Source organism: Manacus candei, unplaced genomic scaffold (assembly GCF_025592945.1).
Source record: "Manacus candei isolate 608988 ecotype Guabito, Panama unplaced genomic scaffold, ASM2559294v1 h1tg000049l, whole genome shotgun sequence".
Taxonomy (NCBI): Eukaryota; Metazoa; Chordata; class Aves; order Passeriformes; family Pipridae; genus Manacus; species Manacus candei.
In genome coordinates, this window is record NW_026138097.1 from 12,750,527 (window position 1) to 12,768,275 (window position 17,749).

General features: G+C 38.4%; 1 protein-coding gene across 2 annotated transcripts in view; it reads left to right on the forward strand.

The window, feature by feature from the left end:
• CAP2 (cyclase associated actin cytoskeleton regulatory protein 2) overlaps positions 1-17,749 on the forward strand; it is a 68,562-nt gene that overhangs the window by 34,128 nt on the left and 16,685 nt on the right. For both annotated transcript variants that reach the window (XM_051799209.1, XM_051799210.1), the window contains 3 exons: positions 10,737-10,880; positions 11,107-11,192; positions 12,884-12,989. In XM_051799209.1, coding sequence (XP_051655169.1) covers positions 10,737-10,880; positions 11,107-11,192; positions 12,884-12,989 — 336 coding nt within the window. The remainder of the gene's footprint in view (positions 1-10,736; positions 10,881-11,106; positions 11,193-12,883; positions 12,990-17,749) is intronic.

Consider the following 17,749-nt stretch of genomic DNA (forward strand, 5'->3'; position numbering starts at 1 on the left):
GTAGGTTTCTGCAACTTACTGAAGTCAAGAAAGTACACTTCTATCATTTAACTATCTTTTAGCATTGAGGAAATGCCACATGATATGTGTGTACACATCATTCCAATTTTAAAATACCAGGAATAGTACAGACTAAAGTTTCTTTCTCAGTGAGAACAAACCCAGTCCAGTTACCCAAGGGTTTTTTTTTAAAAACTATTAGGTACATGTCTTTTATAGGCATTCGAACACATATTGCTGTTCATTCTTTTTCTCTTTTTTGCATATATTTCTTGCACAGATACATTCAATTACACTGTGGACAGACCTGAAAATAATTGAAGGCTGCCTATTCTACACAAATTGAACATTTTTTTCCCACTGCAGAGAGTGATGGTTCCCGGCATTAGGCTTTTTATATGTCCATGTCAATGAGGAAAAATATCCCATTGTAAAGCCAGATTGGTTAACCATTTTGAAAAAGCTGGTTACCACCAGCTAACCAGGAGAAGGAAAGAAGTAGGGGTCCTCCCCCCTGCTCCCCAGGACCTTTATTGACATGATGTCATCTGGGCTCTGGTTGTATTTATAGCCTAGAGCCACGGAGTCAGTGTGGAATCCAAACAGGAAAGCTAATCATTAGTGTATCAGAATGCACAGAGTAGAGAAAAGCAAATGAAGATGACAGCATATCTATAAATGCAAGAGAAAAGAGAGTAATTCTGTCATTCAGCTGTCTAGACTGTTTGCTTTATAATGTAAAGCTGTGAATGAGCCAGCGAGTTGCGATTATGGCATAGTAGCTTTGTAGACATTCAGAGACAGCGGTGTGGAGACTGAGGGGATTTACTGAGTTCCTGTCATGTTGGGATATCATACATGGTGCCTTTAAAAAAAAAAGAGGGAGGGGAGAATGCACTGGAAAAATAAATTAGCTCAGCTCTTGCAGCTTACAAACTAATGAATAAGGAATTCAAACAAAAACAAAGCTCCTATATGTATAATAATCCTTGATTTCTTTTTGTGCTCAGCAAAGAGAGAAATGTATATCACACAAAAAGCAGTATTTTTTCCTAAGAAGCCCTAGAATTCATTTAGCTGACTCCTGCTATGAGTCACTAGCAAGCATTTTCAAACAGTTAAGCTTGTTAAAAGTTGCTTTTGCAGAGTTTTGCATCTTGTTAATAACGTTGATTTTTTTTCATTTGGAATCTGTTGCAGTGCACAGCCTTTATTATCTGTATATGTGAAAATAGTAGGAGCTGGGAAGGTAATTCCAGCTGGCATACCAATCTAGCATCAACTGCAATAAATTACTTCGTAGAGAGCATGTTCTGTTACTTTTTATGGTCATGTTCTATATTTGTATGTGCAGTGGAAGAGATCACATGACAAAATCACCAGTTGATATTCCTGTTTGTGTATGTCCCAGCTAATGGCTGCTGGGTACAGGCTCATTCAGCAAGATGGGTTTTTTCAGTTCATCCACTTATTAGAAAAAATATTATCTGGTGCCAAACTTCAAACATTAAAACAAGAACATGTCTATTATAAATAGTGAAAGAGAGTATAGAGAGTACAAAGAAGATGGAGAAGGAAAAATAAATTAGAGTATTGCTATAATCTGTGAGAAGCTGTTTAAAAAGCTGTTTTGAGACGATATGCTTACATGTTGCTTGGGCAATTCAGAAGACAGGTTTTAACATAAACCTTCACAAAACATTCTGAAATAGTTTGGATCTGAATTTTGAATCTGAATTTTCTATTCCCCATAGTCTAAGCGAAACACAATTCTAATGAAAACATTTTTTTATTTCATTGTATAATAATTTTAAAAGTTTTTAGTGCTCTTGAGCAAGTTTATCTGTTTAACAATGTTTTTTAATTCACGAATACTAATGTATGAAATTGGTGCTTAAAGTCACTGCACTGAATTCTTTGTGAATGGTGACTCAAATACTGTCTTCTCTTCAAGAGTTGTTTGATTCCACTTTAAAAGTTCAAACAATTTTAAGAGTTGCTTTGAGGGAATGAGGGATCCATTATTCCTATGCTGGGAACAAGTTAATGAGGTAAATATTTTTGTGATTCAATATAAATATATGCAGGATGAACATACCCATGGTAAGAAGCACTACAAACAGATTTAAATGGCAGATGCAGTTAGGACTATAAATGATTACGTAATTTCTCATTAAAAAAAATGCTGAGTTCATATGACTGCCAAAGCTCATGGATTTAATTACTAACATTGTGCAGACAAACATTCCAATTAAATACCTAGCTTAAATAGCCAGATTCTGAACACAGGTGGGAGCAGAGGGGTAGAAAAAAGTAAGAGATAAAGGACAACTTTCCCTTTTTTTTCCTAGAAAAGGGACACTCCACCCCACAGAAACCCAAGAAACTGTATTTGAAGTTAAACTTAGACCCATCAGAACAAATCCTTCAGCTTTTACTTTTTATAGCCAACCAAAAAAAAAAAGTATTGTAGCATTAGAATAGTTGTGGCAAAAATCCTTGAATAAAGGACTCATTTTCAGAATTTTTATGTAGAAATCAAAGATGAAGATTTACAGTTCCCTACTCTGTCAGTGTAGGATTGCTCTTTTCTTCTCTCTTCTATTTTAAAGTACTTCAATAACAGGACTCCTGGGACTTCTTATGCTGCATCCTAGCAGGATTTGTTTTCTAATTACCTTGTCTGTCTTATGTTATTGCATTTCCCTCTACTTTTTATCATACTTATGGGGATGACCCTTACTGTTTTCCAAAAGTGTGAACGGCAGGGTACTCCTCACCTGTTAATTTATTACTTTCTTACGCAAAAGAGTTTGAGCTGAGTTTTGCTGCCTTTCTGTCAGCTGGCTGACTGCTGCAAACCTGCTCCTCTGTATCTAGAAATAGCCTAAGGAAGAATTTGCTTCAGTCCTTTTAAGGTCCTCAGGTCCCAAACTCACAGAAAGTGCCAAGAGTGACATGGACAGAGCCTGAGAGTCCAGAGCTTGCAAGGGAACCCCTTACCCTGCTCCTGTTCTCTGAAATCTTGCCAAACTGTTGACATATTTCTGTTATCAGCAAGCCTACAACTGCATGTGGTCACAGCCCCAGTGGTGGACCAATAGTTTCCAGTCACCTTACAGCGTTCACAGGCTCATTTTTAGATTTGTTGCAAACTCTTACTCAGTGTCAGGTCCACATAGCCTCTGGCACCTGTTATCTCATAATTTTGTCTCAAAATCACTCATCCGTGTTTAATCAACCTCAAGCTCATTGTATATTCAGATCACAGAATTGTTTAGGTTGGAAAAGATCTGTAAGATCATCAAGTCCAATCATAAACTTAACACTGCCAACTCCACCCCTAAGCCATGTCCCTTAGCACCACATCTACGTGTCTTTTAATCGAGGGATAGTGACTCAACCACTTCCCTGGGCAGTGTGTTCCAGTGCTTGACAACCCTTTCAGTGAAGAAATCTTTGCTAGGATCCAATCTAAACCTCCCCTGGTGCGACTTGAGGCCGTTTTCTCCTGTCACTTGTTACCTGGGAGTAGAAACCGACCCCCACCTCACTACACCCTCCTTTCAGGTAGTTGTAGAGAGCGATAAGGTACCACCCCAAGTTTCCTTCTCTCCAAGCTGAACAACCCCAGCTCCCTCAGCCAGTCCTCATAGGACTTACCCTCTAGACCCTTCACCAGCTTTGTTGCCCTTCTCTGGACCTGCTCCAGAACCTCAGTGCCTTTTTTGTAGTTAACTTCTGTAAGTATCCTTGTAGCATTTCTCTTCCTTCACTCTTGTTTGCCAAAACTCCCAGGTCAATAAAAGGTGAGTGCATTTGAAATTCAGTTCTATCCTGGGACAGTACACTCAGCCATAGAAAGGCCCAGAGACGCCTAGGGATCCAGGGAATACAGAAGGGCTCAGTGCAACATCTCCCAGCCTGCACAGAATAGAAACAGAAGCAGAGATTCACATCAGTGCACACCTCTAGACTGGCTCGTGCCAGCACCCCCAGGCACAGACTCGCCAGCAGTTCACATTTTGTGCAAGAGTCAGGCTCCAGTAACCAAAGGCCCCTTGTGATTGTGTACTTCAGTGTACTTGTGTACTCCAGCTCCCGACATACCTGCTAAGCAATTCTGGGGATCTTACAGGCCTCTGTTGGAATTCTGCTGTTCCTAAAATAATGTCCTAAATCACCAGGCTAGTTTTCAGTCCCTGTAGCAACAGTCATATTCAAACTGTGCCATGTGAGATCCTACTGAGCTAAGCTGATAGCACACTTCCTTTCTCTTTAAGTATCATATTCTTTATTTCATATTCTTTATTTCTGCTAAACACAAATCCAAACTAGTACTCTCCTTTCTCTCTGCTACACAGTTGTTTCCGCAGATTTATGGATTGCACATAACCTTCTAAAAGGGAAAGCACTGAGGGTACAGGTGACTGAACAGCAGGGCTTTTAAGTTCACAGGTTTGTTTTGGGGTTTTTTTTCTAATTTTACTTTGGTCTAAATCAGACCACAACCAATGATTTCTGAATTCTGAAAGTTATGCAGATTCCAGGACTGCTTAATGAACCTGGCAGTCTTACTGTTTTCCCTAGGGAAATCTCAAGTGAACACTATGCATGTCCAAGGATGGAAACCTGCATCATCTAACATCCCTGTCTCGAGATGTGCCCCACGTGAAAGGCAAATCTCAGATGCTGCAAACAAAGCAACTGTGGCTGAACAGAACCTTGGTACCTGGAATGCCTTGGGCCCCACTGACATGGGCTATGATCACAGCAGCAGGATTGAGGAGCAGTCAATCAAAAAGTTGAAGGCAGTTCATTGCTGTAATTGTTCTTGTTCATTAGTTGTGGGATGTTGCCTGTGTGCCTGAAGCAGGAGGACCCTTCCTTGTTGAAAATACTGCCCACAGAGAGCTGTAGTGGACAAGAAAACAATATAGAGAGCACTCAAGTCCATTTAAAAACCAGACAAAGTCCTGGCTAAAAGCATTGGTGTGGTTCCACACTGCTGTAAACTGATGCATGCAGTTTGTATGAGGCCCTGGACATCTCCACTGGTTAGAAGCTATTTGTCTTTCGCATTCCTCTCCATTTGCCCTGCCTCAGAGTTTACATTTCAAAATAAACCCACAATTGACTAAAGTAGTAATTTGTCATGTGGGGTTATGGTTTGGTCTTCCCTGGTTTTTTCCCACAAAGGACAAAATTGCTACAGCTGATATTGGCTGTTAGATTGAGAATTTTTGTGCTATCTAAGAGGAATAAAAGCCAAATACCAATTATGTCACTTTGGAAGCACACAAATGTGTCTAAGCTTCTGTGCTGATGAAGCTGACCAGACAATTCTGCAGATTTGTCTCTCTGTGTCATAGTCCTGCTGTTGCACAGCAGTGAGTTGAAGTGGCAAAACCTGTACTGTTGACCAACAAATCACACACTTGTTATACCACTATGTTGAAGATTTACAGTGAGAGAAAACTAGGCCGTAATAAATTAAAGTCTCTCTGTAGTTAGGTAGGAGGAGAGCTTTGAACCTTGAAAATATCAGAATACTAGAGGGACATAAATGTAGTGTTCTCAGAGAAAAATCTCATTGATGGTCTCTACTGTCAATCAGAAGATGCTTGCAGAGGAAACACTGGATTAAGGTGTAGTAGGTTATACTGCAATTTGAAGAGCAGAACTGTGGTATCAAATGTGAAACACTCTGTAAAGAGAGATGAAGATAGGAAGTGCTAAAAGAAAAGTTTGACTGCTGCCAACAAAAGCTGATGGTATTTTTCTGTGGAAATAATAATTACAAAAAAAAAGTAATAATTTGAGGAATCCAGATGCAGTATTGAGACATTCAAAGTTACCAACTAGCTTGGATTCACCTCTGAAAAAAAAATATTTTCTATATACTCTAATAAAGAGGCTGTTCCTCAACCTAATCTGAACACTGATTCCATCCAGACTCTGAATACTCAGCTACAAGAAAAAAGACTTTCTTAAACCACATATATGCAAAAAAAGAACAGACTTAAATTTTAAAGTCTTCTTTACAGATTTAAAAAATACAAAATATGGGAAATTAAAGTTAGTCAAAAACTATTTCAGTTCTAGAATCTTAGCCACTCATAGCAGAAATGCATATCATTGTGATCACTGAAGCTACTGGTATCTTATTCCTATAGACACAGGATGGAATTCTACTCGTGAGCTTTAACTTTCAAGGTAGGAATGTTGTGTCAGGTGTCTTTCTAAGCTCTCTTTACAGTAATGGGCAGCACCTCTAGAGTCCATTTCTTCACATCTTTTAATGTCTTCTAACATACAGTATTCTAATATCTATTAATATGTGGAAGGAATTCCTCAGGGAAATCACTTACTTCATTTACAGTAGAAGGAATCAAGTCTCAGCTGTGAGCAGATGCTCACCTTTTAAATTGTTAGATCCGATTGGGGCAGAGTCTATCCATGATATCTTTCATCCCTGGAAAGGATGAAATGTGGGATGGGACTGTACGAGGTTGTTTGCAGAGATAATGGCTGTGTCAACGTTAGTGTTTCAGCTCACAGTGGGACTATATTTCTCCTTTAAATCAGCCCCATTTACTATGTCATGATTCACATTATAGAGCAGTTCTAGGGTATACAAAGTGGGTTTATTTCTGATGAAGTTAAATGGAAGATAGGCTCCCAGACAGCATCTAAACCACAATTTACAGCTAGTCCATAATAGTCCCCCCCAAACATGTATAGTGTGAATGTCAAGGCCTCAGTACCAACTGCTTTGCAGAATCGTTCTATTAGGCTGCACTATCTGCCAACACATACAGAGACACTTGATTCAAATCAACTCCATGTTTCAAACAAGCCCCTGAAAAATACAATGTAAGTATGATGGAGATTTTGAACTGACGGGAGAAGGTAACAGAACTGTACACCATGGAATAAAGGTTGTAGTCGTGCTGTTTGGGTTGCAGCTGAGTAAAATAAAGGGGCTGCTGATCCCAAATGCTCTCAGCTTTCTTTTACTGCTTCTATGCCAAAGGCTGCCAACCCCTCTGTTAGCATAACTTAAAAGGGTATTTGTTCTCTCGCCATGTTTTTTTCATAATAAGGTTGATTTAAACACTATAATAGTGAGGTCTGAACTGTGTTGCCACCCCTTAACATAAAAATTCTCCAGTAAACAATCTCATCCTTCAAAACCATTAGCTTAAAAATACATAAGATCTTTAAAAACTGTATTTTTATTTACCTGCAGGGTTTCATGCCTTTGTGATTCATGCTGGTAGGTTTCTGGACAATAATAGTCCTGAGAAAATACCCATTTTCTCAAATTAAAGCTGAAATTTTCAAGTAATCACTGGCTCAAGCAGTCAAAGTTTAATCATGATACTGAGTTTAGTGTGACTTCACAGGCAGATCACAAAAATCACAAAACTTGAAAATTTAGTCATTCTCCTGAAGCAGTGTCCATGTGCCCCAGTCCTGTTAAACGTGGGGGACTTCTCATGTGGTTATTGCAGAAACATAGAGGAGAAAAAAGTCTGTGAGGTGTGGTCTGTTGGAATACTGGTATTCCAGGCCATTTCATGAGACTGGGCTGCGAGTATTAAGTCTCTGAAGGCAGTTCTTGTTGCATGCTGTATGTTTTTTGGAGTGTTTTGGCTAATCACAGCAGTAGTCTTACTGCTCTTGAATTGCTAATAAGAATTATAAGACATGGAACAAAGCTGGCTGGTTGTTTAGGTATTCGTATTTAAAAAGACGATCTGGTTTTAATCATTATTAAAAAAAGGAAAAAAGCATACTGGGAATTACTTCTGATGGCTCTAAGTTGTGCCCATGTTGCATTTTTAAACATTTCAGCAAAATGGATATTATAATAGGAATGATGTTTATACAGAGACTCTTAAATTTCTGCTAAACAACTGTGCTGCATCTTAAATGACAAGAAATTTTATCTAGCACATGCCAAAGGCATGCTGGAGATTTTTCCAACAGCTCCGATCCATCTCCTTGAATTCATTTTTCCTTAGACATACAGTATAGACAAACATTTTATTAACAGTCAGCTGTTTTAATATTCATTGCAATAAAGAGATTATTCTTCTAGAACCCTCAACACAACTGTTTCTGCGTTGTAAAGCCAAACAATACTGATTACTGCCAGAATTAATGAGCCTTTCTATACCCATATGCCATATACACTGTAATTCATCTGCAGTTTAATCACTAACTAAAAATTTAGAACTGAGACAGGACTCAATTAAGCGATTCCTTGCAGGCCTGTCTGTGTTCCTGTGTCCAACCCTTACACAGAAACTTATATAACAAGAAGCTGGCACAAACAGACACACATTTTGTGCAGCCATTGCAGAACAGGAGGAGTGCAGAGTGAAAGGGCGGCAGGCTGTCCTGCTCTACCAGTTCATCTCACATGGGACAGAGCTGAGCAAAGCCTCAGGTCCTTTGTGGCTCTTTCTGGTGTCACTGCAGTGCCAAGGGAATGATTACTTCAAGCTACTTTCCTTAGCAATACGTATTTCACCTTTAAAAATTACACAGGGGACTTTTTCTGTGAAATTAAATAAATCCACTACATTTTTATAAACAGTTGGTTCACTGGACAGATTAAGTCCTGTGTTCTGAGAGACAGAAATTCTGTCTATACCACTGATAGAAAATCCTCCAAAAAGTGTCTGGGATTTTTTCTAGGAGGAATAGGAGGAGGTGTGGGACATTGTGGGTCATTCAGAAAAATATTTGACCCTGATTTTGCCTTCTTATCTGTAGATATCAAAGTATTCTACAAAGTAAAACAGCTATATTAACATTATTTCATATCTGGGAAATTGAAGAAAGCTAACACAGCTTTTCTGCAACCTGATGGCAATTTGATGGGAGAGCTGCAAAGAGACCCCCCCATTTATGGATTCCCACTTCTGTGCCCTATCCACAGAAATGTACTGCCTCCCAGTGCTGTCTAGATATACCAGGCATCTGTGGAGCTTTATTTTTAGACCCGATATTCTCTTTGGCTGGAACTGGGCCATGAAGATTCACAGTAAAGCTAAGGACTGTAAATATCCCTTAGACTTTATGGGAGGAAAACTGGCATAATATCAAAGCAGAACAAGCATTTTCTTAAATTTCAGTTTTGTTAGCTACTGTCATACTTGAAAGATTTCCCTGGAAAATAAGAAAGAACCAACCAGCTGCAGCATGTTGTAAACAAGCAAAAATTAGAAAGAAGAATTTCTGCAGGCATTTTCATGTTATGACAACAAAATCAGATTTTAAGAACTACAAATCATGGAGGTTTCAGGGCTTTTTCAGACTTAATGACTTATGCTGGTCATTAAGTCATCAGCAAAAAATCTTTTCATTTCCCAGTAATACTGTAAATATTTGTTTTCTCCCAACCCACTTTGTTGCAGGAGAAGATCAAATATCCCTGTGTATTTCAGATTCATAGGCCAATTACAGTACCACTAAAATATTAAGGCTCCATAGGTGTTGGTCCAAAGCAGACATGCTTATTTTAAGATGGCATAAAATTCTGTAAGGCTGAGGTCTTGTGGAGGGGTGAAAAGAAAGACCTGACAGATGACAGAGATCAAGCAAGACATGCACACATCATCTTATGTGTGTCATAACAGCATTAGTCCTCAAGAACATAAGGATTAATTGTCTCCAGCAAGCACACTATTCCATTAAAGAAGTAGCCCTAGAAAAACTGAGAAAAAATGCAGAGTTCTGCTACATCCTGAGTGATTTTCAAGTGAAGTGCCTGGGAGAATCAAAATGGTGCACTGTCTTTGGTGGGACATCGTATGGGTTCTGTGAGCATAGTTTTGCAATGTTATAGGGTTGCAAGGTGTAGCAGTTGTTTTGCTGATGAGCTGATGACTCCATGTCCCTCGGTCGTCTGTTTTCTGAGTGGAAGAATTTTTCCCAGTGAGTTAGTGCTCTAAATTAGTTTTTCTGAGACATGGGGCCAGTGTGATTAGCATTCACTTTACACAGGAAAGAGCTTGGATAACTTCTACATTCATTCGTTTTTTCTCTTCACTCCAGACACTATTCCTTCCGTTCAGCAATCATTCCCCTGGATACCATTCGTTTCTGATTAACACAGGAGAATTTCCCCAAACCATGGCTTGCAGGCAGTATGTTTCCCATGAAATCCTCTCACATTACTTGCAGCCAAAGGAAATTAAAACATTAAAACATACCGATAGGGAAAGCTGAAATTGATATTGCCTTCTGTGTATTACTTTCTCAATCTTGTTGCCAGATGATAAGAGGCTGCTAACAAGTAGTTTGTGTTTCTTCTAGAAAGAACAACTCAATTAATAACATGAAAAACTGAAAAACTCAAGCCAGTGGAAAGAGTCTCGAGAAGTTCAAGGGATATGACATGCAAAATACAAACGTTCTGCTAACTCTAAGCTATGGGGTCTATGTGGTTCTTAGCCTGGGCAGCATGTGAAAACGCTGCAAGCACTGAGAACATTTTTTACTGCAACACATTATTAATACTTAATATCTGTGCATTTTATTGCTGCAACCAGAGGAAGATAATTAATTTGTTACTGTAATGCAGAAATTTATGACCTTTCTTTCCAACTCCTAAATCAGTGGGCAGGGAGGACAATATTAAACCACAGAGTGTTTTTGGACACCCCCCCACTGTTAACGGCAGCGTCTTCTTTTATTTCTTTTTTATTTTTTTCCCCCAGAATGAGGTGGCAATGCTTCTCAAGCCAATATCAGAGAAGATTCAGGAAATCCAGAACTTCAGAGAAAGGAACAGAGGAAGTAAAATGTTCAACCACCTCTCAGCTGTCAGTGAGAGCATACCTGCCCTTGGGTGGATAGCGGTGGTGAGTCACACGTGGGAGGGCTGGAAAGGGTGTAAATGTGCTTCTGGATGGTGCAGCCCAGAACAGTTCCAAATCTTGCAGAGCTCTGTAGTCTCATCTGTATAGTTCCTCAGTCTGCTACATCCAAGAAGGTAATAAACCTAATGTGTCAGGGAAGGTGTCTGACTAATGTTTTACTTCCTTTCTCCTTCTGTTGTTTCCTGCTACCATGGGTTGATGGTCCTAGTCTCCTAAACCAGGCCCTTATGTCAAGGAGATGAATGATGCTGCTACCTTTTATACTAACAGGGTATTAAAGGACTACAAGAACAGGTATGTTGCCAAGCCCCAGTATCCACTAGCCAGAGAACAGAGCATTACCCATACCAGTAGGGTTCACAATGCTATCATAGAAAGTATTTTGTAAACTAAAAAGCATTTGATAAAATCTGCTTGCAGTAGTATAGTTTTCCCTCCTCATCTTTGACCTGCAGCATGTTGCAGCGAGAATGGCAGCAGCACTAGCAGTGCTGGTTTTCACTATCTGCACATTTTAAGATTATATTTAATTTTCTGGCATTCCAGCATCATAAGCTTATGTGCAAATGCATATTTGCATAGCAACACGTGGCTGGCTAGCTGCTATTTTTCCTTGTCTTATTTGTGCACTCATACTGTTGCTGTTCTTGCTCTTCACTTGAAAATGCGTATTTAGGTGGTAGGTATGTACAGCTGCACATCAAACTCCATAGCTCCCAATTTAATTTTTCTCTCTACCACTGCACTGTTATTAAAAAGCACAAGGAGTTAACAGAAAAAATTCCATGGATGATATCTGTGAGCTGATGGACAAAAATTAAAAATACAGGTCTTTCCTGTGCCCTCTTAAAAAAGCCATATATAAATCTTGTTGATTTGGTACTTTTGAAGGCCAGATATTAGCTCCTGATTTTTATGTCACAGTGAAGAGCAGTATTTGCTATTGAGTTTTTCTTCTTTAGTGAGGAAAACTTTATAAATATTAAAACCTTTTGTGTCTATTTATATTTCTTGTCTATGTATAAATATATATTACATGCTATATAGAATATTTCACTTTATATGTATTATATATTATTCCTAAAGCCTTAGTTCACCTACTGAAGGTATTGCCTACTAGAGAAACTGAAGATTTTTACAGTATAGCCTTAGTACTCATACTGGAGAAAAAAAATGTCTCATGTAATGGTATAAATAGAGTACATTATTTAGGTATTTAGTTCTTCCTTTAATAAGGAGTTATTTTCCTATTTTCCACTGAATCAGACCACAGTGTCTTCCAAAGTGTGGAAGGCTCTCTCCTGACTTCAGTAGGCTTTGGATTAAGCCTGTTGACCCAGATCCTCTGCATTATTAGGGATCAAACTCCAAAGGAAATAAATAGAAGGTAGACACACAAATCCTTGTAAGCATCCAGTCCACAGCCATCACTATTCAGTAATAATTTGTCATAAGTAAGGACTCCAACAGTTTATCTCTCTCTACATACTTCTTGTTTTCATTTACAGTCCCATTGGAAGATAATGATTCTAGAGCCAACTTGTGACTTGTACTTTAAAAATTTTTGATCTATAAATACTTTAGTCTGATGACTACACTATGATCCAGTATTAAACATTTGAACTCGGAAGCTAGAATATCTTAAAGAACCCATGGATATTTAGTTTTCTAAAGTTCAGCACCCTGAAATGGAGGCTGGGTACCTGATGCACAGCTCAGGTCCTTCTTCAGTTGATTTTGTGCCTGAGCAGAATGATGACACACCCTTCTAGCAGGAAGCACTCTCTGCTACAGACATCCATTGGCCTTGTTTGTCCTCTGGAAGGAGCTACAAGCTTCCCAGTGTAGTAGGCCTTACTATTTGCAGCATTGGGCTGGCTGGCTGCCAGCTGATTTGTTGGGGTTTACCTGCTGTAAGCAAGAATAGCAATGCTTTCTGTTTTTACGTACACTTACAAATATAAATATTATCTCTGTTTTTACAGTGACACACGCCATGTTGATTGGGTGAAGTCATATCTGAACATCTGGTCTGAGCTTCAAGCTTATATCAAAGAGCATCATACCACAGGTCTCACCTGGAGTAAAACTGTAAGTACTCTTTCTTTCTTTCTTCAAGAACAACTGTAAAATGCAAGTAACCAGTTTGACTTTTAATGCAGGTCATTAGCTCGGGAAAAATAAATATCTAGGCCAGGAACAGAAGTCATGGTCCATGGACTTCCCAACCAAACCAGTAAAAGTTAAAAAGATGGGTGAAGATGTGTCAGGCCATTATGGTACAGGTTTGGAGGAAGAGGGAAGAATTATTTGGGGTGATTATAGTCATAACCCTCAGCTGCACATGGTGAGGCGAGGCCGGCATAATTCTCCATGCCTGCTACAGTAGAAGGTAGGAACAAAAACAAGCCACAAAAAATTGAAGGACATGTTAGACTAAAGGAGAACTGGGGGAACATGGCAGGGAAAGGAGAAGAATGGTGGAAAGAATCTGAACAGAAAGATTTAATAACAGGAAAAAGAAACACGGGAGATACATAACAATTTATTACTTCATAGATAGATAGCTTTATACAACTCTTATATTAGACGTACAGAAATAATTCCTGAAATACAAAGAGAGAGAGTAAATGTGACAATGTCTAATTACTTATTCCTCTGTGTGTTACATCTGAGATGCATAGAGAGATGATAGCAATTACTATTTTTCTCTAAGAGAAGTATAAACATGAAAAATTAATTTTCTGTTGGGTATAAGTGTAAGAGTTTATGTCCACTGTCTACACTGGTGCAGTGTTCTATATTGTTCTAATAATGTACTCATGTTTATTATCAGAATAGGAGAATTTCTGAAGTATATTAAAAATGTAATCAGCCATCTCTTTGCTGATATCATCTCCTAAACTTACCACATACTTGCACATGCAGTCTTTCACACCAGATTTATAATTTCTTCTGTGTATGGAAATATTTTTTTTGTTTGAATGACTGTTCAGAGGATTGATGTAGGCCATCATTTTAATTCCCACACCAAACAATTTTAAGAACTCAGGAACACAGGGAAGCAAAATAGAGCTTTCAGATTATCTTTAATGTCGCTTCCAACCCCAGCTATTCTATGGTTCTATGGAATAAGGCCTGGAACACCTCTCCTATAAAGACAGGCGGAGACAGTTGGGGTTTTTTCACCTGGAGAAGAGAAAACTTCATAGAGACCTTTTTGCAACCTTTCAATATATAAAGTGGGCTTATAAGAAAGACTGAGAAAGACATTACCAAGGCCTGTAATGACAGGACAAGGGGCAATAGTTTTAAACTGAAAGACTGAATATAAGAAAGAAATTTTTTATTACAAGGATGATGAGACGCTAGGACAGGTTTCCCAGAGAAGCTGTGGATGCTCCATCCCTGGAAGTGTTCAAGGCTAGGTAGAATGGGTCTTTGAGCAACCTGATCTAATGGAAGGTGTCCCAGCCCCTGGCAGGGCTAGATAATCTTTGAGGTCCTTTCCAACCCAAACCTTTCTGTGATTCTGTGGTACCTGGAACAGTTGCTTTATCTGTCCCTCTGTGGAGGTGATAACCATGTAAGAGAATACTTGTGCTCAGCAACAGAATATACAGCTTTCTCTTCATCCCCTTCATTAGACATTGTACAAGTCCTTACAGTACTCAAGTTTTCAAGTGCTCGTTCAAATACAAGAGACACCATGATCTGTGTGCACTTCCTAGTCTGAAGCAATGCAGAAATGTTCAAACATGATAAATTAGAAGACTGGAATTACTTGCTCCTTTGTAGGTTTCTGTAGTAAAAATTTAAAATATAAAATATTATTCTTTATTTAGTACTAAATGTCTTGCTACATCTTACTCTATTACAAACAGTGAATGTGAGAAGAGCTAATGATTTTTAAATTATTATTAGATAAGGAAAAGAAATTGTCATGCCCTGTTAGCTGAATTAATCTGAGGAACCTGGGACGAATTTAGTTTTATTAAAACAGGGAAAGAATAATTTTAATCTTTAATAGAACTTTACAAGCATGGAAGTAGTGTTATAAGATAGAGGCTGATTACAGCCATTTGATCAAACAGGAGAAGCTCTCAGTGCTGTTGAGTACTGGTAATCTTATTCAGAAGTGTAGCTGTTACAGATTATATTTGACTGGTCTTAAAACCAGTATCTCAGCCATCACTTATTTATATTTTCCTCTCTTTAGTTGTGCAAGAAATTGCTGAATGCAAATCTAAGTGTGACTTGTTTATTCATATTAAGCATAGTTTCCTGCCGTCAGGAAACTATCACTGCATTTAAAGTACTAATATTACTTCACTTTGGATATTACTCATATCTGGAAGTTTTCTTGGCAATATGGCTTATTTAAATTATCATTCATGTGATGTCAGTCCAAAAGATTAAATTACAAGCACATTTTTATGGATGTATATATTTTTTAAAGTTTTACTTAATGTGAGTATAAGGAAATTAGAATCCAGTAAGTTAGCATGTTGTTTAAAGAGCTTGTCGAAATGTTATTTAAATATTTCTATGAAGCTCGGTAACAAATACATTCAAGAAAGCAATGAGTTACTCAAGTGATAATTTCATTTTTGTTACACATTTTGAAGTGAGAATGAAAGTCACAGATTCACGCCGTGTGAAGTTAAGCATAAAGGTCTGCAGAATCAGGGTCTAGACAGAAATACGATATACATAAAAGCTGTAGATATACCCCAGACACAGTTGTTAATCATTGCACACAGCAGCTTCCCCTTATATGCATAAAAAGGAAAAAAAAGGAAAAAGCAGTAGTTTGGCAAGGCGTTACCAAAATGGAACATTTATGAAAGGGAGACATTGATGCAGAAATGGTATTTTATTATAGACAGAGAAAGAGAGAAACTTCTGCATAAGTACAGATTTAAAAGTATATTATACTGATAATTTACTCTTCATAGCTGCAGAAGTCAACAAAGCAATGCTTGAAGTTTCTATAAAAAGCTCTTAAGTAGCATATCTGGATATTTCTAAAAAGACTAAAGAGTCAAGAAGAATATTAACTACTGCTTCTCTCAGAGCTGTATTCTCATAGCTTGAGCTGCAAGAAAACCCCAGGAACATCGTCCTAAATCAGACTATGCTTGGGTTTCCAAAGGAAAGGGGACAGGATATTTTAGTGGGCAGTTGGCCTCTTAACCTATATGTGCTGTAGACTGTGGTGTGTACATTTCTGGCCATGGTCCATGGCACTATCACAAAGCTGTGCCATTTCCAGCCCCCACGTACCCTTCCATCAAGCTGCACAGGGCAGCTGCAGCCAACCTTGGAACAGATCACTAGTGTATAGAGTAAAGTGTTCCTGGCTCTGGCAGCAAGCACACAGGCAGATACCATAAAGGAAAGACAAAGAAATGTCTTAACAAATTACACAACAGACACTAAAACAGGTGCAAAAGGTTGAAATATTGGCCAAGCAGTCAGCTCTGCCAGCAGCAGCTACCTCTATCTGCTCTATAAGGATTTTGCGATAAAAACAGATGTTTACAGATTTTGGGATCTAACACAGTTCTCTCTCCTTATTTACTTTGGCTCTGGTTCTGCCAACATATGTGACAATATTTTACTTCTTAAGCACATCCTATTGAAATGTGTGGGACTGTGTAAGGCAAAAGCCAAGAAATAGTGTAGTTAAGGACCTTTAGACCTTTTGGATCTGAGCCTGTTTGACTACTTATGTGGAGTGGTGGTACAAAGCTGGGCCCTATGTAAATTGTAGACATTTAAAGGCATGATGGATGTGGTTAGGATATTTGTTGGTACTGTGCTCACAGAAGAAAAGTACATATTTAAAGTATGTATGTTTGTGAGCAGGATTGTCCCAGAGAGCAAAATGTTCCATGTAATTTCACCATGAAATAGTCATTTTCGTTAATTGATTGTGCATATATCAGAGAAAGTCTGCTTGTCAGTGGAAATCACATGGATCTACAGTATTTCCTTGAAAGTGTAATTCTGTAGTTCATTATTTTGAATGTAAAGTGGCCTTCTGCCTTATACATCCTGTGGTGAGTGGCTGCTCATTGTACTCACTGCATCTCAGTTTAGCCATCTTGACAATGGGAACAATAGCAATTATCAACCTAATGGAGATTTGTTTTAATTTGCTACTGGATATGACATTCTCAGATGTCAGTGAGTCTTATGAAAAAGCTGTTGTTACAACGAAACATTTTAAGTGCCCAGGGTAGCGTTTTACCTATGCAGCAATTGTCCTTTTTGCTTTACCAACTTACACCACAGCTGTAACAGTGACCTGTCTTTTTTCAGTTCTTACTGATAAACAGCAAGTCCCTTTTTTTTCCTTTTTTTTTTTGCCTAAGGAATGGGTGCTGTTGAAGCATGCCTCTTTTTTTTGGTGGTGCAAAGAAATTAACAGCTCTTATATAAGCTCACAAGAATAATAAAAAATTTGTTTGTGACAAGGACTGCATAAATAATCTGGGGGAAGTGAAACTTCTGCTCCTATTTCTGCAGGTTAACTTTGCAGCAAGAAAACAACCAGCAATAATCAGAGATTGCTGCAGTTTTCCATGCATAAAATGTGTGTTAAGAAACGAATCTTGCTCAAGGATAATTGTCTTGGATCTTTCAGTTGCAGGTGGATCCGTAGTTAACTTTTCCTTCTTTGTATGCAATAGTCATTTAGGGCAAATTTTACCAGCAGTTTATTTACAAACAGGAAATATTTACAAATTAGCAGTGAATTTTGTTACAGTGTTTAGTTTCTAATATAGAATTTCACTCAAGTGATGAGTGAAATCCTCCCCCCCTCTTACAAATCAAAACAACTT